Source organism: Anthonomus grandis, chromosome 11 (assembly GCF_022605725.1).
Source record: "Anthonomus grandis grandis chromosome 11, icAntGran1.3, whole genome shotgun sequence".
Classification (NCBI taxonomy): Eukaryota; Metazoa; Arthropoda; class Insecta; order Coleoptera; family Curculionidae; genus Anthonomus; species Anthonomus grandis.
In genome coordinates, this window is record NC_065556.1 from 22485804 (window position 1) to 22512289 (window position 26486).

The 26486-nt window shown below is 31.4% G+C and overlaps 4 protein-coding genes across 8 annotated transcripts in view; 3 read left to right on the plus strand and 1 right to left on the minus strand.

Annotated features, from left to right (window-relative positions):
- The window catches only part of LOC126742054 (calcitonin gene-related peptide type 1 receptor), a 106824-nt gene extending 94513 nt beyond the window's left edge, over nt 1-12311 (plus strand). For 2 of the 5 annotated variants that reach the window (XM_050448577.1, XM_050448578.1), the window contains exons 10-13: nt 7510-7551; nt 10221-10310; nt 11288-11369; nt 11591-12311. In XM_050448577.1, the coding sequence (XP_050304534.1) occupies nt 7510-7551; nt 10221-10310; nt 11288-11344 (189 nt within the window). In that variant the 3' untranslated portion in view covers nt 11345-11369; nt 11591-12311. The remainder of the gene's footprint in view (nt 1-7509; nt 7552-10220; nt 10311-11287; nt 11370-11590) is intronic. The other 3 variants (XM_050448579.1, XM_050448580.1, XM_050448581.1) reach the window with 3 other exon arrangements.
- LOC126742053 (uncharacterized) lies at nt 107-2590 on the plus strand. Its single transcript, XM_050448576.1, has 6 exons — nt 107-273; nt 358-570; nt 630-806; nt 862-989; nt 1045-1261; nt 1607-2590. Exons 1-6 carry the CDS (start codon nt 213-215, stop codon nt 2518-2520), a joined length of 1710 nt encoding a protein of 569 aa, XP_050304533.1. The 5' UTR covers nt 107-212; the 3' UTR covers nt 2521-2590.
- A 1185-nt stretch (nt 12312-13496) lies between the features above and the next one.
- On the plus strand, nt 13497-15953 carry LOC126742052 (uncharacterized). The gene is made up of 6 exons (XM_050448575.1): nt 13497-13664; nt 13753-13965; nt 14024-14200; nt 14255-14382; nt 14438-14654; nt 14969-15953. Exons 1-6 carry the CDS (start codon nt 13604-13606, stop codon nt 15880-15882), a joined length of 1710 nt encoding a protein of 569 aa, XP_050304532.1. The 5' UTR covers nt 13497-13603; the 3' UTR covers nt 15883-15953.
- Nucleotides 15954-17786: 1833 nt separating this feature from the next.
- On the minus strand, nt 17787-21604 carry LOC126742415 (FGGY carbohydrate kinase domain-containing protein). Its single transcript, XM_050449069.1, has 9 exons — nt 21305-21604; nt 21137-21248; nt 19236-19473; nt 19023-19183; nt 18820-18969; nt 18560-18764; nt 18288-18510; nt 18051-18234; nt 17787-17999 (listed from the first exon to the last, which is right to left on the minus strand). The coding sequence occupies exons 1-9, from the start codon at nt 21482-21484 to the stop codon at nt 17821-17823; spliced, it is 1632 nt and encodes a 543-aa protein (XP_050305026.1). The 5' UTR covers nt 21485-21604; the 3' UTR covers nt 17787-17820.
- Between the last annotated feature and the right edge of the window lie 4882 nt (nt 21605-26486).

Consider the following 26486-nt stretch of genomic DNA (forward strand, 5'->3'; position numbering starts at 1 on the left):
AAACAATGCATTTTCATTCAATGAAAAAGTAATTATATCGGGTTTTTCTAATTTGTCAAAATTCGGCTAGCAACAGCATAAAAAAACAATAGAAGATAAACGTCTTGTGAAATCAGAAAAACGATTTTTGCGACACTTTATCGGTATATAAGGGCGTTTTTTGGTACAGTTTGGCATATCGATCCAGTCTCACCAGTAGTACAGATCTTACCATGGCTTCTAAAAGTTTTGCCCTGTTTTTGTGCGTTTTGGCCCTTAGTCCTTTGGCCCACGGTAAGTACCAACTCATATATATTCAATATAGCTTTAAATATTCAACATAACTTCCCTGGTGCTACATTTACAATTTTTTTATAGCATGGATTGCAGGAAAAGAGTCCTTAGATCTTAACGCCCAAAGACTGGATTCTCCCATTTTTAAATTGATTAAAGGCGTTAAAGATAACTTAGGGGACTTAAGTAAACTGGGAGACTTTTCTGATGAGACAGCAGCTAAACCACATGAACTTAAGGGTGTAACAGCCAACCCAATACAATATTACGGACCTGCAAATAATCCCAATGTGATAGGTGCTTGTTTTTTTATATTATTCAAATTTGAAGATATTATTTTTTAAATTAATTTTTAGCTATTTGTGACTCTGTTGGAGGTATTTGCCTTATAGTCGATATAAGTGTAGGCATTTGTCTACTTTGTAATGGAGACGGTACTGGAATCGTCATTAAGTGTGACATCAACGTTGCCTTGCATGTACCTTTGGGAATTTGGAACGCTTCCAGCACAAATCTGAAAAACTTTATTGACAGTATGAGTTAGTTTCATTAATTGTTGTTTTTTTATTTATATGTTTTTAATTTCAGATTGTAATTTGTCAACTATTTATGGCTTGACCACCAACAATGTCATAAACCAAAATAACCCTGGAACGACCGTTCTTAACATCTGCTTGAAAGTTATGGGAGGCTTGGATGTTCAAACCAATCAAACCGTAAGGGCAAATTGTGTGATATGAATATTAAATAATACTCCTTTTATTATTGCAGATTAGTGCCAATTTAACTTCTGCCCTTTCTGTTGCCATTACCATCTGCTGTAGAATCGTTATTCTTCTTTCTGTTGATCTCCAAGGGTTATTGAATCTTACCTGCTCCACTTTGGTTACTTTAACTGGGGATCTGAGCTGCCTTCTGGCCATTCTTGATGGACTTGTATTGTTGATTGGTACTGCTGCAACAAGTCTGGCAGCCCTTGTCAGTGCTAGTAAGTACCAAATAATTGCAATGTCTCTTAATTAATGCAAAAGTTATGAATTCTCGATGAGCTTTAATTGAAACTGAATATTCTTGAGCTGAATTCAGTTTGACTTAAAAAAAAATCCGTAATTTTTCACTCGTATCAAAAAAGATATAAGCTGACCGTTCTTTATGAACTTGCCCAAGCAAATTAACTTCATTTGACATTTGATATCATCATTTTGACATTCTTTATCTTGTATCTCAGAAAAAAGTCTTACACAAAAAGTTCTTTTCTTAATAATAAACGAGATACTCTGCAATAACAACCAAAATGAGACACAGCTTTGCTAACTAATTTTGAAATTTTCAGGTATAGTCATCGTCTTGGAAGTCCTCCTGACTGCTGGTGATGGCTGCAAAGCTTTAGTTGAAGTACTTTTAGTAATTGGAGTTAGTTTCGACCTGACTATCCTGCTTGGAAATGTCGCTACCAACATAGGCATTTTCCTAAACATTTGTGTACTACTTGGAGGTGGTGTTTATACCGGTGTTAATGGAGTCATCAGAATCCTTGCTGCTGTCGTCGGCTTGGTCACTGGATTGCTTAACCTTGACGCATGTCTCCTCATCATCATCCGAGTGTGTGTTAACATTACTGGAGTATTAAGTATTAGTGCTACTATAACTGCAATCCTTAACTTGATCTCTTGGCAAGTTGGTAACTGGAATAACGCAGCTGGATGGAGCATTTTGCTCAACTTCTTCATGAGCTTACAAAATGGAACATGCGTTGTCGCTGGCGTGAATATTTCTGGTATATTGACCCTGGTTCTAACTGGAATCGTCACTACTGTCCTTGATTTGGTCGTAAGAATTGTTCTTTTATTGTCTGTATTTATTAGTGTTACTATTACAAGTGTTAATGTTTACTGGGCCACTTTAATCAGGGTGATTTTCTTTTTATTAAATTCGATTACAGGACGTATCATCATCAATATTTTAATCCCAGGATTAAATATCGTGATTAATTTGCTCACTGGTTGTCTTAACTTACTAGGCGGACTGATCGGTTTGACTTTAACTCTGGTTCTCACCACTCTTAACCTTCTTGGACTGGTGGCCGCTATATTGCTGGTTCCAATTCTTAATACGATTTGGGCTTTGGTTGGTTCTGTCATCAGTGCCATTGTCGGACTCAATTTAGAGGCCACACTAAATGCTGTTCCTAGTGAAAAGGCTTTGATACAAAATTGGATACCTACGATTACTACTCTGGGCTGCTAACTAAGCTTGACCATATGAATTTGTTGCTATATTTTTAACCCTAATAAACTTATATTATGTTGAACATTTAGTATTGAGTTTTATTGTAAAAGATTTACTACCTAAGAATCCTTATTTCCATTTACCTTTTATGTTGGAAAAGTGTTGCATGGATTGTTTAATTATATGGAGAAAATTCCATGGTATTCTTGCCGAGAGAATCCAATTAAATATTAGAGTAACAAAGGGGTTTTTCATTAAATATATAACTCAGCTTACCTTATAATTCAAATAACTAAGGCAATAAAAAAGAAGTTGAAGAAGCGGAACAAGAACAAACACATAAAAAATAAAAGTAAACTATAGTTGAAAGCAAAGGTAAATAATCTTTGAAAGTAGAATCTAGAGATCAATCACAGATACTGATAAGTATCAAGGAATATTTAATGTTAATTGACTCTTCAGTTACCGTTAAATGATCTCTATATATAATATGAAATAATCTGTTTAAAAATCTGTTTAAACGAAAATAAACTTAAGGAACATAAACAGTTGAAGTGAAACTAAAGGACGAAAGGTTTATCAAAGATGAAATAAGAATGAAGAATAAACATTAACGAAAGAAATAAATGTAATGCAAAATCATTGAAAGCCAATGGTCATCATTTTATTACACCTGTTTTTAGACTAAGATAAGGGTGTCAACATAAGCAAACATGATTAAGCTTTTAAATGTATTTCCTATATCGACGTTTGAGTTCTATAGTATATCTGAAAAGGTTAAAGTAAATAAGTAGAATTTAAATATTAATTACACGTAGCAATGAGTGCCAAAGAATGTTAAACTGAAGTTCACAGGATCACAAACTAAAACATTTATTTCTAAGAGATATTCTTAAGAGATAACCATCATAAATGATTTTCAACCACTTCTTGATATCTTCCAGATTTCTTTTCCTTCCTCAATAAATCTTAATCCAGTACATCATAGTCTTTAATTCTGATAGACTGAAGATCATCTCCTGGATTAGAATTAAAGTGAAATAACTTGTATATAATCCAAGTATCTATCATTATCAATGCTTGAAGATCAAACTCAAATTCTGAAGATTTGTACGTGATTTAAATGCTTATCTATAATAAGTAGTATTTATACTATGCCTTCCATTTCGATCTTTTTATTTAATGCATCCTTATCTTATTTTTCAACAAACCCACTATGAACATTTTTAGTGAAACTAGAACGAGATTTTTATATGGATTTTCTTTTTTTAACCTCAAATAGTCATCAAAATTAAATACTTTTAAATTAACAAATTTATATGTTTTTCACAAATTTTTCTTCCTTGTTCTAATAAATATTTTTTTAAACTTCTGGTAAATAATGCAATATTTAAAAGTTCCTTAAGTTCTTTGACACAAAAAGGTATACGTAGGCTCCTAAAAACTCAGATTCAGAACTCTACAGATCTTTGTCCAAATATTTGAAATGCCTCATCAGTTTTGTTTGTTTTGTTATTTTTATCTTTCGTATTGTCATCGTGTGCAATGTTTTATAGTTCGATCCTATTCTTGTGCTACCCTTTTGTAATCATTTAGTTTTGTCTTTTTTAATTAAACATTATTTTAAAAAAACGTTTTTTGCCTTATTTTCAGCTTTTTTAGATGTACTAGGTATAGTATATATATCGAGTAATATAGTACTTTAATTTGGCAAAAATTTGACGTTTGTTTAATTTGTTTAAATTTAAATATAATTGCTCTGAACGTTTTGATGAAATTCTCGATATATATGTCCCACTTTAATAAATTACCAGTATACACTCCTAGATATTTAATATTTTGTGCTTCTTCAATAATCATCCAAACCAATTCTTAATATTAGCCATGTCACTCTCTACTTGTTTGTCCAAGAATTTCCGTCATACAGTATAAATTTATATTTCCCTTGGAATAGTCCGTTCATAAAAATAAAAAACAGTGCTGGCTCAAGAATTATTCATTAACTAGGACATATTCAAGTTTTGTTTTTTTACTTAGGCATCATCATAAATATTAATAATTCAATTACTTTTACACATTTTTGCCTGAAATTATTTTCCTGACTTGGACTCTATCAGTGTTGTTGATCTTCTTTTGGTCAGTTGTTAACTGTTTAAATTTACTATTAATTTATAAAATGTTGTCTACACTTACTATACTTGAAAATCCACTATATTTTAGAGTTCGTTTTTATTCTTACCTCACCTAATACATAAGAATGAGTTTTTTATAACTGATTCATAATATTTGGATACTAGGCTAATAATTTTCATATCCATAGCCATTTTTTGGCCCTTTATATTGCTATTTATTGCTTTCTCTCTTCTCCTTATTTGACAGTATGTCCAAGTTTCTTGTGTAAATCTTTAGCTGTAGTTTACCATTTATTACTGTCATCAAAATGCTGTTGATCTCCAGTAATGTTGTTTCAAAATCTTCGGGTTCTGCATGCGTTTCTTCTATTTTTATTAATTTCCCACATACATATATTTTAGTTAAGTTATCATTTTTACGGTTGTTCACTTAAATCAAGTTGTTGGAAAGTTCCCTTGAACTAAAAAGCCCCGGGTGAATTTGTGAAGGACTCGATTTTTATTGAAAATACGACTTGTCTGAAATCTTATTCCGCAAAAGCATATAGAAAATCCGTCCATTTGTGGAAAAATAAAAATCGGGAGGAAATACGGGTGTTTTGGTGTTTTTTAGGGGTGCTTTGTTCTTGATGTAAACAATAATGTTTATTGCCCCGAAGTAAGATGTAAAGTAAAATAAAAATATGGGAAAATAGAGGAAATAGGCCAAAGCAGTTACATCTATGATATCGCTTAAAAGTGAATAGGCTCATATTTTTCCTTGTTGTTGTGATAAATCAGGTTTTATAGTGCCGTGAAAATATTTCATTCTATATTAAATTTTTTTTTATAGCCTGATAAGGTAGGCTGAATTGCCATAAAAAGACCGAGAAAATTGCCTTTAGAGCCCTATTTTTGATAGAAAAAAAAGGGTAAAATAGTTTAAAGGTTACTGTGAACTTAAAGGGGTTATAATAAAAAGTATGTTGAACAGCTTTTTAAATATTTATTATTCGTGCTTTTTTATTAGCTTGTGCCTCATCGATTCATTTATTATAAAAAATCTCTTCTAGTGTACACCCTTACTAATGACTTAATCATTTGTTTCAGTTAAACCTAAAAATATTTCCCAATTACCAATAAATCCCCTAGGGTCGACAGCATCCAGATTTTGTAGCGTATATCCCGAACGAGCGCTATTATAATCTTTTGGTGATAATCCCCAGGAGTTTTAGGCTTGTAAACACGTCCGTGTAGAATTAAGTTTCATAATTCTATACGCGTCTGGAGCAAAGGGTATACCGTATTTGATTGAAAGGGTGCACGTAGCACCGAGTTTGCGTGTGTGATTGTGTACTCTGCTAATTAAAAATTTTGCATTGTTTCGCACGTAAATGCATTTTACTAGATTGGTAATTTTTTTTTAATAAGTGATTTTCTTTGTTGAAAATTGATCGTAAATAGTTTTTTTAATTATTATTCTTTATAAGCGAAGATTAATATTCTTATAAGAATCTAATGGAATGGAATCAAAAAAATGTTAACCGTCTGAGCAGCACATGGGCGCTAGCTCGTGTATGTGTTATCGGTTGTTTTTATAATCGCAGTTCAGTCCGCATTACTCTTAGCATTGTTTAAATTCTTGTAATAAAAAAAATGTAATTTTCTATGTACAATGTTTAAGTGGTAATAAAAGTCTTTTGAATTTGAATTTGATTTTTTTTATAGCGATAGTCAATCATTTGTAGCTTTCAATGGTAGATTCAGTCAAAAAATTGAAAACATCAATTTTTCGAGTTTCTACCGCATTTTATTCGCTTAGAACACTAAGCTACATCTTAAAAAAAATATATTCATATATCAACAGAGAAAAATCTATACCTGTATTAACATATGGAGCCGAAACACTGACTCTAACAAAGCCATAAGTAAATAAAATAAGAGCGACTCAGAAAATTGTGGAAAAAGCTATGTTGGATCTCTTTCTAAGAGATAGGGTTTTGAATGCGAAGGTGATAACGAACGACTGAGCTAAATAATTTTAATTTTGTTCTACAGGTTTTTAAAGAGGGAAGTCAGATACATGCGTATACTGATTTCTCAAAAGCTTTGATCGTGTTTAAACAATTTATCTTAGTTTGGATCCTTAAACAATTTGCGTGAAATTTACTTAACTAATCAAAAGCAGATTGTGAGAATGTTTGATTACCTTGATTATTGAAATGGAATCTCACTTGGAACCACTCTTTCTTATTCTCTATATTAATAGCATTGCTGCTAATTGTTTTAAATATTATACATTTCTATTGCTTGCTGCTGATCTTAAGTTCTATTGCAAAGTTTTAAATCCTAGTGATGGCTTTATTGAAAGTTGTTACTAGTGTGAAGGATCCAGGCATTATATTAGACTCCCAGATCAATTTTTCCTCTCATGTTATGCCCGATGTGTCCAAGTGTCTTCAAAAATTGAGTTTCATTAAGAGATGCACATGTTTATCTTTATTTATATTTGAGGACAAGCATTGTCTGTCAATAATTCGTTGGTTATTAAAAGTCTAAAATATGGTTTCAAAGATCATTTCCAATTTTAAAAACAACTAGATTTGTGTAAATAATATATTATTAATTCACCTGAAGTAGGTGATTCTAGAAGTGCTCACGTATTACATTTTATGCACTTGATGAATGTACACTTGAAAAAAGAATATTTTTAATTATTTTAAATCGATCATGAGTGCTTTGTTTTTGACTACTTGCCGATCGAATATTTAAAAATAAATGGAAAACATTTTTTTTGTATAGCGTCTGGCTAAAAATAGATTACGATGTACCTGCCCTATTAATTTAAATAAAATTTTAATTATAATTTTTAACAAAATCTTTTTTTTTATTTCAGGGTCTCTGCGTGGCCATCCTTTTCTGCTTCTGCAACGGCGAGGTATGTTTGTAAAGCAAATAACTTTTTATTACCTTCTTCTTACCTTTTTATTTTTTTTTGCTCTTTTCTTGTTATTAACCTAGATATGGATTAAACCTTCCAATGAAACCAAAGAATGACATATGTATCGCAGTCAATTCTAAGTTACAAGAAGGCAGTCCAAAATCAAATCTTAAAGCCTATTTTAGAATTTCTCTCTTGGACATTCACCATCGTCATTATCTTGTAATATGTCGCATTAACTTTTATTAATTGCGAAAAGAATTTGCAGTACAGAAGTGGCTAATAGCAGTTGAAAATGACTCAGGCATATGTTATTACTAATTACATTTTAAAATACTGAATAAAGATAGAGTAAAGTTATCAAAGTAGTTAAACCATTCAAATGTAAAACCTTATTTCCTTAAAAACTAAACGACCTTTCATATTAGCATGAGTATTAATGTAACTTGGCAGGGATTAAACTAGCAACTCATACAAGCACAAACTTTTAGTCTATCTCATGTAATGATCGGTTGAAAGTTTATTGCAGTGGCAAAGGTGTAGATCGAAAGATTAGGAAGTTAATGTAAAGTTGGAGAGTCGTGGGCGGAATAAATAATTTGGGAGTAAGTTTTACGGTTTATTGGATGTTACTGGTATAGATTTAAGCAGTTAGAAACTAGTTATTAAACAAGCATTCATGTCTTTTATACTTGAAGTGGTGGATTTTTAATTTCCGTTCTACTTTGAGTAGATAATTTATTATTTTTTTTTTTAAGTAATGAAAAAATAGCGATGAATTAAGTATGTAGTCAACTAAATGATTTCGCCATTGCGGATGAATCTAACACAGGTCTAGAAAAAAAGAATCTTAACTCCCTTTAGGTTAACAAGTCAGTCTTACATTGACTGAAAAAAATTCAAGATAATGTAGCCGCTTTTGAAGATGAGTAATTATTTCTCCAGGTTTTGAAAGAAAAGAACTTAACTGCCTGGATGTATGATCAAAGAACCACCTGCATATTTGAGACATATTTTCCTGGAAATCGTTCATTTAGCATCAACTGCTTGGAAATTAAAAAAGCCGTGAAAAAAATTTAAAAATTATTAAACTAGCTTAGAAAATATATATTTTTTGCCTAACTTTGAGTCAAAATTAAATATAAAATTTAGATATTTGGGAAAAAGAGACCAAGTTCCTTGGTAAAAAAAATATGTCAATCTTGAACTTAAATATATTTAAAATAGATATAGAGGCATTATGAGGTAGAGGAATTAAATTGCGCTAAATAAATGACTAACTTGAGAAAAAAATTATGATGAATTAAGTATTGAGTAACATGTATATACAAAAGGAGTTTTATGGAGTCTAGACCTAATTTAGAATTTTTAAACTTTGGAAAAAGTTACTAACTATGAATGTTTTTAACAGAAAAATGAATATTTTATCCAGGTTTTTATCCAGGCTTTAATGGCTTGCAAAAACTTTTAATTTCATTTCTTACTTATTTAATATCAAATTTTAAATCTCTGAAAAGATTTTAGCTTTTTTTTAGATTTTACAAAATAGGATTTAAGCTGCCAAAAATCAAAGAAAACTCCTTTAACCGGTTTTGTTGAAACAGGGATGTGAAAAGCCTGAATTTATTTCTTCTAGGACATTAATCGAGTTAAAAAATTAGCTGAGTTTTAACTGAAAATTCTGCAAACGACCGTCAATAATATTTTTCCGACTGTTTGGTTCCAATTTTCTAAAAACTGATTTTTTTTTCAAGACAATTCCTAAAATGTGTAATAAAAAAATATATATCCGTCTTCACGGTTGATTAGTGTCTTTTTTCAAAAAAAATTTAAGCAAATAATTTGTTTGAATTAAACTAAGTTGATATTTGATATTTTATTTCTCGCGAATTTTGTTTCTTTTTTCAAAAAAAAAATTTTTTTCTTTTACTCATTAAGTAATAAGTCCAGGCAGTATATGCAAAATTTGAATTTTTTCTGGGCAGTTGAGGTTCCTTTTGCCAAAAATCTGGATAAGATTCATTTTTAAGGGTAAAATAATTTTGAATTTTTCTAGGTCATTGACTTTTTTTTTCCCAAAAATTGAGTCCTAATAAAATGTTATTATTGGAAAAATAACGACAAGCACCTAGAAAAAATGATAAATTTTACTCTTACTTCCAGCGTGTAACAACCTAAAAAAAAGCATTTTTCTATGCACATAGTGCATTTATTCAACCGAATTTTTTTTTATTTAAAAATAACGTTCACTCTAATCCACTCAATTGCCTGGAAGGGAGGTTTTATTTTAGGTGGCCAATACCCTTAACGAAAAAATTATTTACTACTCAAAAATTCGAGATTTTCTGAAGCGACCTCAATTTCCAATGAAAAATTGAAAATGGCTTCAAATGCCTGGACGAAAAAATATCTTTTAATATTAAGACAAAAATCGCTATAAATGCTTGGAAGAAAACAATCTAAAATAACCAAAATCACCAAATTACAGTTCGGGTTATTTTTTATTTATTTTTAATCAGTCATTATTTCAAATTAATTAACATAAATTTTAAATTAACAATTAACATTAATAATTACTTAAATACTAATATTAATATATTAAACTTTTTCTTGATTTTTAGACCACTTAATATACAATTAATAAATTTCATTTACTTTTATTACAGATTCAAGCACAAATAAAAAGAAAATGGCGTGCGGCAATGTTTCGACCCAGGGCCAATTCTTGCACGGTGACCACGGTTTCGGTACGTAAGGTAGTAATCACTCACTTTTTCTAAGATTGTTTTGTTCTTTCTTTTTTGCTTTTCTTAATTTATTGCAATTATATTTTATCACCTAATCACTAGTCAATTAGTATGGGTCTTAAAATATAACTTTTAACGCTGATTTTAAATTCTATCATAACCTGATGTAGAGTTTTTTTTAATATAATCGTTTAATGATTTATGTGTACGTAAAGTATCTTAAATTCGAAGGTGGATCATTTTTTAAACCTTTGTCAAATTAGAAATTTCTAATTAAGAATTTTTTAACATTTCCGTAGAAATTGGGAAAAATGTTTCACCTTTGAATTTTAGACACCTGAACAGTGTGGGCCTTTTGGTGATTCATTCAATAATTATAATATCTTTCTTTAATTTTAAAATTCTAATAATTACATCACAAAAATGCCTCACCCTGTATATGTAGTAACGTTTTCCTAACTAAATAGTCCAGTTAACAAATAGTTTTTTACACCCATATATAGTATACACAAACCTATAATTATATATCTGGTCCTCCCATATAAATTTGATCCATGCTGTATATCTAAAGTAAAACAATTATTGAATAATTCTTATGGCGGTATAGCGATAAAATAATTAAAAATCAATTATTATAATCTCAAAATGTATGTCATTTATTAGTTTCTCATTCAGAGGATAGTTTCACAACATTAAAAAACCTTACTGTTAAACTATATTTCTGAATACGCTTTTTTTAATTATCTTTAATAATATTTTTTTATATATTATGAATTTTGTAATAATTTCATCTGAAACCAACTTTCTGATTTTAGTATCTCAAAAATCAAACACATAACAAATGGAATGTCAACACTAATAACTCATACTTACATACCACTTTGTATCTATTAATTCTGCATGTATTTTATATGTTTTTTTATTTTGTATATATTTTTTTTTATTTCTATCCACTCGCCATTAAAATTTTCTTTGGTTTTTTCAAGGGTTACTTACCAGTGGATGCCAAAACGTATGCTCACAATGTACAAAGCATCAAGTAGTTGAATTATCATCTTATTTTTTTAGGTATAATTTTTATTTTTTTTTATTTTCTATATTATGCACTTTTATGTTAAAAAGACACTAAAACTTGAAATTGTTTCGCTCAAAACCCTTAGTTGGTTCTATTTAAGTGTTTTAAAAGATTTCTTGAGAGAAAGAGTTTTTATGAGTATTTTTCGATAATTTCTTGACAATTTTGTAGCCATTTTCACCCTCTAAAACCTCAAATTTTATTTTCTTTATAGTTCGTAAGGTCGTCCTACCCCCATAACGGTGAAGAAAAGGTATGACTAGGGTCCATAGGCCGCCGTGCCTCCCACTGGATCCAATCCAGAAGAACTTCCAGTGCTTTAGTGAGAAACCATAATAACGGTGACGAGGGTGAGAACCACGCTCAGTGTGTTTAGTAAAAACTAAATTTGTTATATTAGTGTTACTAAAATTAAGAATATTTTATTTGAGTTTAGTGCAGACCCAAACAATTTCATGAATCTTAAACAGAATGAATAATGGACCTCTAAAGTCTAATTTCTTTGATGTGTGCCGACAAACCGACACGAACTCTAGCCAATATTTGCAAATATGTTTGTAGCTCTATCGTTTAACATCAGCAAAATAGAAATTGGCCAATTAAAAGGTGATTATTATTAAAAGAAAATTTTATATAAATATAATAGGTATTTAAAAACCTGCCTTAATTCTATTTTCACTGTTCGACAAATGTTTGGGACTGTCTACAACATTAGATTGAGCATTTATAGTTTTTAATATCATTACAAAGCGTTGCCATTTATTTAAGTTTTGTATTATTCATTTCAAATATAATGTTAGTATTAGACGTACTTATAACATGTAATTTACGGGCTAAGTTATTAAATGGATTGAAAGATTTGTGAACATTTTATACGTTATGAATTCATATAATTTACATTATGTACTTAAGAATAAATAAATGTCTATTAATTTTGATGAAATTTTACTCCAACCCTATTCCTTAAGAGCTACAGTAGAAAACGTTGCAACGATACATCAAATGAGCTACGGTAAAAGTTGCAACGACATGCAGTGTTGCCAGCATATCTACAAATGCCCATCTGGGAATCTAGACCTCCAGATTTATGAGGCATTTAACTGTTCTTACTATTTGTTTAATAATTACGATAGTCAGTTTAGCGCGGTTTCTAAATAAAGACAATAACGGTGACAAGAGTGAGAATCACCCTTAGTATGTTTAGTAAAATTTAAATTTCCGAGCAATTTATTACATACGATCAGAAAAGAAAGTCTATTTAAATATAATTTTTCAAAATTACACACAAAAATGAAACTTGAAAAAATTAACATTTACAATAAAACAAAATTTACCGTTCCTAATTCATTAAACCAATTTAATTACGGTCAATTTTTGTAATATTAACTCTTTCGGAAGTTTCGGAAAAAAAATTGAATATTTAAATTTAATTGCTTATTGCCTAAAAAACAATCTGGTTTCAGAGAAAAATCATAGCTAAGAAGCGATTTTAACTAATGACATCCTTAAGGGTCTCAATGAAAGCTTAATATATGTATTGATGTTATTGGAATTTACTAAGGCGTTTGATATGGTAAACCATGAAATCTTGACATTCGTTTAACACAATTTTGGTTTTAGTGAGGGAGGGATCCATTAAATTAATTTGTTCGTTTCGGTACGTTATTTAGTTATTTAAATCATTAGAATATTGTAACAATCATATGTATGCACACGATGCTCAAGTGTATTTTTTTCTAATGCCTCTGGAAAAAAAAAGGCTCCAAATAGGTCAATAACGTAAGATTAAAAGCCCTATAATTGAAGAATATGAAAATAAACAAACATTGCTTGCAACTCCTGATGATTCTACTTTGACAAAAGGCTTTGATAGAGTCTTAGGACTTGTATAGTGTACAATTACAACTTCGTTTAAGGTAAGTACCTTCTTTACCAAAAAAAATTAAAAGATGCCCTGGATATTTGCTTCTGGTATGCATTCAGATAAAATTCGATTTGACAAATTTAAATACAATAAACAATGCATTTTCATGTATTGACAAAGTAATTATATCGGTTTTTCTTAATTAGTTTAATTCAGCTAGCAACAGCCTAAAAAAAACAATAGAAGATAAACGTTTTGTGTAATCAGAAAAACGATTTTTGCGGCACTTTATCGGTATATAAGGGCGTTTTTTCATACAGTTTGGCATATCCATCCAGTCTCGTCAGTAATACACATCTTACCATGGCTTCTAAAAGTTTTGCCTTGTTTTTGTGCGTTTTGGCCCTCAGTCCTCTGGCCCACGGTAAGTACCAACGTATATTATATATATTCAATATAGGAATTAATATTAAATATAACTTCTTTGGTGCTACTGTAAAATTTTTTTATAGCATGGATCGTAGGAAAAGAATCCTTAGAGCTTAACGCTCAAAGACTGGATTCCCCCATTTTTAAACTGATTAAAGGCGTTAAAGATAATTTAGGGGACTTAAGTAAACTGGGAGACCTTTCTGATGAGACAGCAACTAAACCGCATGAGCTTAAGGGTGTAACAGCCAACCCAATACAATATTACGGACCTGCAAATAACCCTGATGTGATAGGTGCTGGTTTTTAATATCATTTACATTGAGAGAAATTAATTTTAAATTTGATTTTTAGCTATTTGTGACTCTGTTGGAGGTATTTGCCTTATCGTCGACATAAGCGTTGGCATTTGTCTACTTTGTAACGGAGATGGCACTGGAATTGTTATTAACTGTGAACTTAACGTTGCGTTGTATGTACCTTTGGGAGTCTGGAACGCTTCCAACAATGATTTGAAAAGCTTTATTGACAGTATGAGACTTATATTTAATATTGTTTTTTTGTTTACATTTGTTTTCTTTTAAGACTGTAATTTGTCTACTATTTATGACTTAACTACCAACGATGTCATAAACCAAAGTAACCCTGGAACGACCGTTCTTAATATCTGCTTAAAAGTTATGGGAGGCTTGGATGTTGAAACCAATCAAACAGTATGTGCAAATCTTGTGATACGAACATCATATGATACTCCTTTTATTATTGTAGATTAGTGCCGATTTAACTTCTGCCCTTTCTGTTACCATTAGCATCTGCTCTAGAATCGTTGTCCTTCTTTCTGTTGATCTCAAAGGCTTATTGGATCTCACCTGCTCCGCTTTTGTTACTCTAACTGGGGATCTGAGCTGCCTTCTGGCCGTTCTTGATGGACTTGTATTGTTGATTGATTCTGCTGCAACAAGTCTGGCAGAACTTCTCAGTGCTAGTAAGTTTTAAACATTTGTAATGTCTCTTAATTAATGCAAAAGTTATGGATTCTCGATGAGCTTTATTTGAAACTCAAAGTGCTCCCACTTTATTTTGAAGAAAATCTGTAATTATTTAATCTTGACCGAACAAATTAAATTATATTGATCATCGGACTCAAATTCAATACTATCATTATTGTGACTTTTTTGTCCTGTATCTCAGAAACAAATCTTACACTTAAAGTTCTTTTCTTAATAATAAACTTAGAGATACTCTGCAATAACAACCAAAATGAGACACAGCATTGCTAACCAAGTTTTAAATTTGCAGGTATAGTCATCGTCTTGGAAGTCCTCCTGACTGCTAGTGATGGATGCAAAGCTCTTGTTGAAGTACTTCTAGTAATTGGAGTTAGTTTCGACCTGACTATCCTGCTTGGAGACGTCGCTACCGACATAGGCATTTTCCTTAATATCTGTGTTCTACTTGGAGGTGGTGTATATACCGGTCTTAATGGAGTCGTCAGAATCCTGGATGCCGTCGTCGGCTTGGTCACGGAATTGATTGACCTTGACGCATGTCTACTCATCATCATCCGAGTTTGTGTTAACATCACCGGAGTATCAAGTATTAGTGCTACTATAACTGCAATCCTTAATCTGATCTCTTGGCAAGTTGGTAACTGGAATAACGCAGCTGGATGGAGTACTTTGCTCAACTTCTTCATGAGCTTACAAAATGAAACTTGCGTTGTCGCTGGCATAAATATTTCTGGTATATTGACCCTGGTTTTAGCTGGAATCGTCACTACTGTCCTTGATTTGGTCGTAAGAGTTGTTCTTCTATTGTCTGTGTTTGTTAGTGTCACTATTACTAGTGTTAATGTTTACTGGGCCACCTTAATCAGGGTGATTTTCTTTTTATTGAATTCGATTACAGGTCGTATCATTATCAATGTCTTAATCCCAGGATTGAATATTGTGATTAATTTGCTTACTGGTTGTCTTAACTTGCTAGGCGGTCTGGTCGGTCTGACTTTAGCTCTAGTTCTCAGCACCTTAAACCTTCTTGGACTTGTGGCCGCTATAGTGCTGGTTCCAATTCTTAATACGATTTGGACCCTGGTTAGTTCTGTCATCAGTGCCATTGTCGGACTCAATTTAGAAGCCGCACTAAATGCTGTTCCTAGTGAAAAGGCTTTGATACAAAATTGGATACCTACGATTACTACTCTGGGCTGCTAACTAAGCTTAACTGTATGAATTTGTTGTTATATTTTTGACCTTAATAAACTTATTTTATGTTGAGCATTTAATATTGAGTTTTATTGTAAAACAGTGACACCACCCAAAAATCCTTATTTCCCTTTATTTTGTATGTTAAAATAGAGTTAAACATAATTTTTAATCATATGGAGAATATCATATTCTTATAATGTTAAAGTGCCATGACAAAACAAAAAAATTGAAGAAGAAAAACAAAAAAAACTCTGAAAAATCAAAGTTAATTTTTTAATAGAATCCCGAGATCAACTACGGATACTGATGAACATCAAAAGACATTTTGTTTTATTTAACTCTTCAGTTTCTTCTAAATTATCTCTATATATTATGAAAGAATACTCTTCCTGGCTTGGGTTTGAGAAGAAGAAGGAGCAGAACGAAAATAAACCTAAAGACCTAAAACAATTGAAGCTAATAAATATCACTCATAACGTGAAGAATTAGAGGTCAATAGGTGTAATAAAGCTCAAATAAAGATAAGAAAAAGAATTTATAATAGAGCTTGGATCGTCTTTAAATACTGTCTTTCTGTCGTAGTTTGCCAAATTTTACAAGAAAAATACTATTTTATGACTATTCTCTTTTACTCTCTACTTGACTGAGCTTCTCCATCTTTTCTTTTCACCATCTTTATTCTATATCATCGTTTTATTTCTATAAAACGAATGGTTTTATGTAAAGGTGACCGTGTTGTGGATAGTGAATGCATGTGTAATTTATTTGGCAAAAAATTTAATTTCTATAAAAGACACCTTTAAAAATAACGGAGATTCTAAAACTTATCACCTGTTTAAAAATTGTATTATTAATCCCCCTGAATTATGTTAACCATAATAACGGTGACGAGGGTAAAGACCACGCACAGTGTGTTTAGTAAAAACTTAATTTTCGATTAATTTGTTATAGTGTTGATAAAATTAAGATTATTTCATTTAGGGGTTTTGCTTCTTAGCTTAGTGCTGAACCGAGTCCTTTTACGAACCTTAAACAGAATGAATAACGGACCTCTAAAGGTTAATTTCTTTGATGTTTGCCGACAATATGACATAAACTCGAGTTTGTATTGTTTCCTGGCAACGTCGCCTAGCATCTGTTTGATAATTATAATTTTTTGTTTAGCGTAGGTTATATATAAAGCCAAAACTGACAAGAACGCTATTGAAGTAAATAAATTTTATTTAATCATATTGGCAACCTTGCTGATTTGATCGTTTTGTCATTCTTAATAAGTCAAATGTTTAACGCGTAATGCGGTGTTGCCAGGAAACGTCTAGAAAGGTCCAATGACTTTTCTGGTATATTTCTGATACTTCAGATTTTTCTTAAAATTTCATACAGTTTAAAATTCAAGCTTGAACTGCAACTTGGCAACCTCACTTATTATTTATTTTATAACGATATTTAGTTGCATAGGATCGTTGAGAGATCACAGGTTAGTGCATATCTACACTTCCATGAACCTTAAACAGAGCAAAACACGCATCTTAAGAGGCAATTTTTTTGATCTTGCTGACAACTCGACCCGAACTGCAGTAAGAGTTTACATTTTCAAATTTAGAGTTCCCCGGAAATATTAATTAAGTTGATATTCAGTTTTATTTTATAGCTTATCTTTTGCATGCTCTGTAATATTATTAATGTACGTAGTTTCCTAAGTCCCTTGAATAAATAAATAAATAAATTAAATTGACAGGTGCGCCACTGAAACACAAATGTCTTGGTCATCATGCTGGCAACGTGGCAAATATGACACATATTAAGCTTGACAGACCTGCCACGCATGCGTAAAAACATACTGCATTGTTGCCAGCGTACCTAACATTTCTAAAGCTCCATTAACGTTTCATCAAAATGATTCAAGAACATATTTTCACAAATATCTTTATTTTCCTTCACACATTATAAAACGCCCATAATTTTCCGATACTTGACTTGGTCCTCGTACATTTGCAAAAATACTTCGTACTTTCTATTGTGAAAATCAATAGTGGTCGGATCTGGAAATACCGCCTTCCCTTCACCCCCCATGGTCTGGATGGCATGCTCCAGAGTATCAAAGTGGTTTGCAGCTACTGCTCCTAAAAATCAAAAATAATTATTACTAAATTATTGCAAATTTTTCTTTCTACCTAAAATAGCAGATCCTAGTAGAACACTTTCAATTTCGTCTGGACAAATGACTGGAAGATTGCAAACATTTGCTTGAGCAGCAGTAAAAATAGGATTTTTGCTCAAACCTCCGCAGATCAAAGTAGATTTCAGATTACTATATCCAGATTCTTTTAGACGATCCAAAATCTGTCTAGTGCCATACTAAAATTGAATTATGAATTCATAAAATATGTGCAAGCCTTAAGAGATCTTACTGAGAGAGCTTGCACAGTAGCCAAGTATAGCAATGCCAGACTTTCTTCATCAAAGTTTAAAGTTAACCCTGTAACCATCCCTTTTAAAGTTGGATCACTCAATAGTCTGTTTCCATGAAAGTCTGGATAAACATGGAAGTCTTTGGTTAAAAAAGCTGGATTGCTTAGGTTTTCCTTCTTAGCCAGATCATAGAGAACATTGTTAAGATACTCTATAATATGCCTAAATAAAAAAAAACATTATTGGGCAAAGACTAGCAACATATCCATACATATTTCCCAATTTCTTCTTAATTTCGAGAGAAGCTGGATGCGTATCAATCACATGATCAACAAGCTTCCCTGTAGTACTTTGTCCACCTTCATTAAGCCACATTCCAGGAATCATTGCGTTCTTATATGGACCCCACACACCTGGAGTAAATGTGGCTTCCTTGGACACAGCCATATGGCAAGTTGACGTACCGCAAATTAGACCTATTAATAAAAATCGTTAAGTACTACTAAAAGGGGCATTTTTTCAGTGACATACCCACTCTAGTTTCAAAATCTGGATCAATGCAGTCTGCTTTACAACCAATTAACCCTAAGCCTCCAGCATGGGCGTCTATCATGGAAGTTCCCACTGGAGTGCCAGGGAGTAGCCCCAGTTCTTCTGCTGCCAACTTTGACAAACCTTTTCCTGAAGAATCATTGATATATATTGAAAGGATTGGTAAGACTATTAAGATTTACCTACAGGTTGTCCAGGATATTGAACGGTAGACCCAATTTTCTTCCAATTATCTTCAGCCAAGTCATCCAAACCTATTTGTTCAAAATAGCTTTTATTCCAAGCTTCTACTCCCTCCACGTTCATTTCGTAGGTCCATTTGCACACCAAAGAACATGAAGATCTAGGATTGTTGATTGTTTGGTATTAGATTAAGAAGAAACAGGAAAACTTACCGCGAATCTACCCCCGTTGCTCTCCAGGTAAGAAAATCTGGCAAATCAAAAAAATATCCAGCATTTCTCCAGGTGTCTTTCAAGTACCTTTTTAGCCACATTAGTTTGGGGGTTTCCATTTCTGGAAAGATTTTGCCGCCCACGTATTTTAAAACCGGATGGTTCAGGCTATTGATGAATTCGGTTTCTTTCATGGCTCTATGGTCCAGCCAAAGGATCACGTTTTGTTGGTTATTTCCTGAGAAAATTTAAGGGTTTTTAATTCGTTTGTTTCATTTAGCAAGGAATTTGTAGTTTTGATTTAAGTGTTTTAGAACAATCAGCGTTTCTTTAATCAGAGTTTCTACTATATTCTTGTTCTGATGTAAAAGATTTTTCATTTTTCGATCAGGTTCCATGTTCTTTATAATCCAACAAAATCCAAGAAAAAGTTACTAAAATATTGGTTTTTTTAGGTAGTGGTGCCGAGTAAACAGGTTTGGTCTTAGAGGTAAGCACTCACTTTAAAGTTTATTATCTCAAAAACTAATTGAGCTATATTAATGAAACAGGAAACATAATATTGACAAAATTATTCTTTACAAATGCTGCTTAAAGTCCTTATGAATTTAAAAAAACTTTCTTAAATATCTCCCTTTTTAGGTGGCGGTGTCCAAAAAGACGGTTTGGTCTATAATGTGAGCACTCACTTTAAGACCCAATATCTCAAGAAATAATTGATTTATCTACATGAAACAAAAAGAATTATATTAGGAAAAATATTATTTACAAATGTTTTTAATGATTCAAGAAAATAAAAAAAACTTTTTAAAATATTGACTCTTTTAGGTAGCGGTGTCCAAGCAAACTCTTTAATCTTCAAGGTGAACACTCAGTTTAAAGTTCAGTATCCCAAAAACTAGTTGAGCTATTCATATGAAATGAAAAGAATCGTATTAGGAAAAACATTTTAACAAATATTTTTAATGATTTAAGAAAATTTAAAAAAAAGTTTTTAAAATATGAACTCTTTTAGGTAGCGGTGTCTAAGAAGACTCTTTGATCTGCAAGGTGAACACTCAGTTTAAAGTTCAGTATCCCAAAAACTGATTACCATATTTTAATGAAACCAAAAACATGATATTCAGAAGATTATTCGTTACAAATATTGTTTAGGTCAAATTCATCCACAAATTTTTTTAAAAAATACCCACCTTTTTAGCTAGTGGGCATTCACTTTTAGGTCCAGTATCTTAATAACTTAATGAGCTATTTATATGAAACAAACAGAATCCTATTACAAAAGATCTACTTAAATCCATAAGGTAAAAATTCAGAGGCCTTTGTTGCTCCATAATTGTGTTCCAGGGTTAATGAATTTTCATTTTTCGGCATAGATATTATGCATAAAAGAATTTTTTTCTTCAGTGAAGTGGCAATATGACCTTGGATATGGTTTCATTGATTTCAGAAGGTCATGATTATGAAAAAAACTGTTAGAGTTTTAAGAAATATAACATTGGTTTCTCCATATTCATGTTGCAACGTTAGGAAATTTTCACTTTTAGTCATTTTTTGTATTCCAAATTAATCTCAAAATTTTACTTCTTGCTTCATTGGCCTCAAAAATATAAGGATATGAAGAAATCTAACTAAAACTTATTGATAACTAAAAATGTTTATTTCTAAGGAAAACTTCAAAGCGTTGATTAAGAATATATGGACATAATCCTATTATTCAATCAACGATCAAAGATTTAGTAAAGAAATTGTCCATACTTGCAGTGGAGTTGTAGATTAAGGTAAAATGAAAATCCTGTACACTCCCTCCATTTATTTATTAAACATAATTAAGTTTTTTTTAATTCCCAGGGAATTTTAAAAACTGCAGGACTTTCATTTTACCTTAATCAAAGATTTACCTGAAGGGCTAACGGTCAAAGGTTTCCCATCCTTGTCAAAGCAAGCCAACGAGCAGGTGGCATCAAAACCAATTCCCTTAATTTGCTTGGCATCTTGTCCTTTTATTACTTTCTAAATAAAAAAAATTATAAATAAACAAAATTTAAATAAAGTTAACGCTTACTTACTTTGACGCATGTCACGACGGCTTCCCATATATTATCGGTACTTTGTTCGTAAAAGTCCGGTTGTATATTCCAGGTTTGCGTAGATTTCACATAACAATTTAGTATTTTGCCCTTTTCGGTCACTAGAGCTGCTCTTACACTACCCGTACCGACATCAACGCCAATAAAATATGACGTCATAGTAATTGTTTAAATAATTGAAAATTATTGAATATTCGTCAACACGTCAAGTACTATATAAAGTCAATTTGTTTGGTTAAAACTAGCGATTTTTCAGTCAAGGTTATCCGCGACTCGATTAATTTATACGATAGAATTTAAAAAGTTATACGCGCGTCTTGGTTAGGATACGGTTTATTGGTATTTACAGGGTGAATAACGTAAAAATAGTACAAAAATTAAAAAAAAAATATTACAAATTAAGTGTTAAGTATAAAGTAAATTAATAAATGAATTAAGTGAAAACAATAAAAACTTGTTAATAACTTTCAATTAAATCTTAATAATAATTATAACTGCTCTATATGACCACCACCATTAATAATACAATTTATTTAATCTTATTCAATTTTTTGTGTCGTATGAATTATAAATTGTCTATGATTTTGGTTAATATAATTTATAATAGAATTATCTGTTTCCTAGTAAATGTCGAAAAATAGGAATACACGCCACACCAAAATCTTCAATATTTAATTTTCTTTGAGCACGTTATTTCCAAAACGGTTTAATTAAAAGTAGTTAAACCATACATATTTGAAATCAGAAAATTCCTCTTTTTTTATCTATTAAGTCATATACAGAGTGTTCCATGGGAAAAAAACTAACTATCCGTCAAAATTTGACATTTTCAAAAGAGAAAAAAATATTTAGACAACGCATTAAAAAATTTTAGGTAGAACCCCAAAAGTTTTGTATAATTTAATTTTCTTACTATTTACCTAACCCCTGTAGAGGATCTAATATATGCGGAAAGACCCTGTACATATGACAGATTATGTTATAGATACTAATAAATATATCTTTAGAATAATTTGTCATTTAAAATAAATGGCCACGCCCTTCGTTTCTTCCAAGATGGCGCCCGTCCGTCATTTTTTAGGTTATTGAATTGTCATTCAAAATGGAGGATGGACGGCATCTTGGAAAAGTATTATTGACAGTACCTGTAAAGTGACAAATTTAATACACGACCACGTCCTTTGCTCGTTTAATTTTTTTTTCAAAGATGGCGCCATTTTAAGCCACCGCTACATTAATTGAATAAATTGGTGTTATTTTTTTTGCTAGTCCCCCTGTTATTAATAAATTTTAACAATGTGATAAGTGTATTAACATACGCGCTTATCACTGGCTCCATGATAATCCTGTCGCCTCTCTAGATTACCAAATAAATCGTTTATGTAATACAATAAACTATTAAGCAAATTTTACGTCAATATAAATATAGAGGATGACAATATTGTGCAAAAAAATGTTTTAAATGTTGTGCTGTACCTATTTTTAATGATCTAAATTTATATTTTTTCTAAGTACAATTGGCATACGTAAAAAATTATTGGTAGTAGGTATTAATATTATTCACTTTAACAGGGATCAGTCAGATGCCCTTGAATGATATGACTTTGCGAAAAGCTTATGTCTTTAAAGAATATAAGCTTATCTATTATTTATTGATTATATAGAATATCTGATTACTTTGGACAAGAGCTTGTACTACTATTACACTATCCCAAGGCATTTAGGCCCACGACACAAAGAGGTATGTTAAGTTTTTTTGATATGGTTTATCCATGTTTGACTGCAATTTAGTGACTAATGATAGCAAATGTGCTAGTGATTGTTTTAAAATTTCTATTAAATCTAAAATAAGCCTTTTCCTCAGAAAACATCTTGATCAAAGGAATTCCATAACTTTACTTGGTTTGATAACAACATCAAAGCAGTGCGAAGTCATCTTCAACTATTAAATGAATAAGTTTATCGATAGTAACAAATAAAAATCAGAGCAAATGATAAGGATCTTCAGCTCAAAACCCAACTAAACCTATAACCGTAGATGGCTCTAATAATTTCTTTTCATGTATTGCCCATGGTATTGCTTAAAGTATTGCATTGCCGAGGAGTGACCCAGTTCTATGTCTAGTTAATTTGGGTAGGAGGATATGTCTTCTTTCTCCCCCATGTTACTTAAAGAAGAAGAAGCATTGTTGAGTCAAGCAATGCCTGAGAGCGAGCACGTTTCCAGATATGCTTGGATTGACTAGAGTAATTTCTATTTTCAAAAGGGGTATTCCTGATATCTCGAAAATTGTATTGGTATTCAATAATTAGAAAAAAAAATTAAGCCAAATCATTTGTCGGTTTGGTTTTCGTAAAGGTATTGGTGAATAATACGTAGAAGTATTGATGCTATTAACATTTTAGACCTAATTGATTCTTTACAATTTGGCAGTGTCTTGTTTTGCGACCTGAGTAGGGCATTTTAGTACATTCCCAATGTTATGCTCTTCCTACTTGACCAATAGAGATCAGATAGTGAGTGTGGGTATTATGTTACCAACAAAGCAAGATTACTATAGGAGTTAGAAGGGATCTGTTTTGAGACCTGTACTCTACTTGATTTGATAGAACTTTTTGCTTTTCACCTGTTTTGTTGATAATACTACAGTTACGTCAAAAGATGAATACTTTCCAGGGTTCAAAAGTGGTTCAACGTGAATCAGGATATTTCACCAATAACTTTTTAGGAGTCTGTTCAGATTCTCTTCTTCATAGTTCACAGGTTCTCAATTTACTTACTTAAGATACTGGTACCTATATTGCTTTTTATTTTAAAGCAATAACTAATAATTTCTGATATTAATATGGTGCGTATAGTGTTTTAATTTCTAGATAATTTTAATATAAATGTCGTACTCTTGAACTAACTGTAATCGACTAACTTTGTAAATTTTATATTACTATGTACCTATAATTCACTTGGGTGAATACTTTGTTTTATGCTAGCATCAATATATGAATTTGAATTAATTTGAAAACATTAGCATACTTTATTTATTGTATCAATTGGTTATGGATTCATACAGATTTAATTATTTCCAAAATATTATTTTGCGCTGGCAATATCGCTAGTTTTGATACATATGTAATAAACCCTTGACGTAAAGGCCGATTTACACGATGCCAGTAACTGGCGCCAGTCTCACTGGCACGCCAGCGCTGGTATCGTATAGACACTATTTTGTGCCAGTCCAGTGTTGCCCGACTGCACTGGCGAGAATAGAGGGTTCGCCTATTTTTTAGTGATGGGCTGAATCGAATACTTTAGGGAATCGAATATCACGGAATCGAGTACAACTTAAAATCGAATACTTAAATGAGTACTGAGTACTGATCCGGATAACTGTTTCAATTTTATTGAATAAATCAGTTTACATGATTTTAAAAAAACTAAATCCGACATTTATTTTTTTATAATATATAACATATTGTGCTACATAAAATATCACACATTTTTAAAACTTAAACTAATAAAAACAAAAAACTTATTATATTATATTTATAAGTTGTTTCATTGAATAAAATAACTTATATAATTTAAAAAATACACAAACAAAAATTTATTTTAAAAAAAGCACATTATTTCTAAAATTTAAAGTAAAAACAAAAATTAAAAGCAAAAAAATTACTGCAAATAAAAACTATAACAAAAAAATAATCTGATTTAAATTTTTAGGTAGTAAGCGATTTCGTTGAACATTAGTTACTTGTCATGCCTTTGAAAATATTCTTTCTTATGGAACAGACGTTCCAGGAATACTTAAATATTTTTGGGCTAATTCGTACAGTTCTGGAAACATAGTCTTATTTTGGCTCCAAAATTGAAATGGGCACTTTGTTCTATCCAAATTTGGGAGTTGCAAATATTGCCTTATACTTAACATTGCTGTTGTTATCTTTGTTACAATTGATTTTTTTTTCAATAATTTGTCATCAAAAAAGATCTCTAGATGTATCTGATGTCGGTGGCAAAGAGTTCGGTTCAAGTTCCGGCATAGAATCAGTGCTATTTTTTAAAACGATTTGTTTCACTTCTTCTAATACCCAAGACTTAGGGTTTTTAGCGTTTTCTTCCAGTCTAAAGCCTATACCTTTGAACCTCGGATCTAAAAATGTCGCTTTTGCTACAATTTTATCCCTTTCGAGCGGAGCAAGCCTTCTTCCTATCACCTCCAATAATGACTGTTTTAATTTTATGCCAACCTCCGTTGTTGGATCTATATGCTGTAAAGTGTGTTGTAGTCCTCTAATTAGTGGTATGATTGTAGATATTGTTGGATATTTTTTAGCCGATAATACTGACGTCATAATTTCGATAGGCTTGAGAACTGGCACACAATCCCAAACAATACTCCATTCCATAGCGTTTAAACTAAGTGGAGCTTGAGGCAAACTGAATAATGTTACGGACAATGTATCTTTAATCTCTAAAAGGCGTTCTAACATAAATAATGTCGAATTCCACCTTGTGGCAACATCTTGCTTAATTTTAAGAACTGGAAACCCCATTTGAACCTGTGTCGTTTTCAATTTTTCGGTTGCTAGTACACTGTTTAAAAATACGAAACTAGTGTTCGAGATTTGCTGCAAATGAAAATCCTCGTTTTCTTTTATGCTGTCGGTAACGCATAAATTTAAGGTGTGTGCCACACAAGGGTGATTCTGTTTTTTCAAGTGTACATTTACTGCATTTTTTATGTTACTTCCGTTATCGGATACAATTGTAACGACTTTGTCTATAATTCCCCATTCATTTAATACTTTTTTTAATGTGTGACCAATATTTTCACCAGTATGGGACCCAGAAATCTCATCGGTAGACAAAACTTGAGAGTTCAACTTATCCTTATAACTAAAATGCAATATAAATACATAAGCAATATTACTATGGATATATGGACATCGGCCATATATCCGTAGTCACTGAAACATAGTTCACCTCACACAACATTGCTTTAATGTTTGATTTTACCTTAACAAATTTGTCTTTTAAGAGAGTGTTTGTCAAATATTTCTAATAATTCAGAAGCTTATTTATTTATAAGCTTCTGAATTATCAGTGAGCTGCTTGTACTGGATTGTGTGTAGTCGGGTCAGATGTTTTTTTAAATTTGTCGTA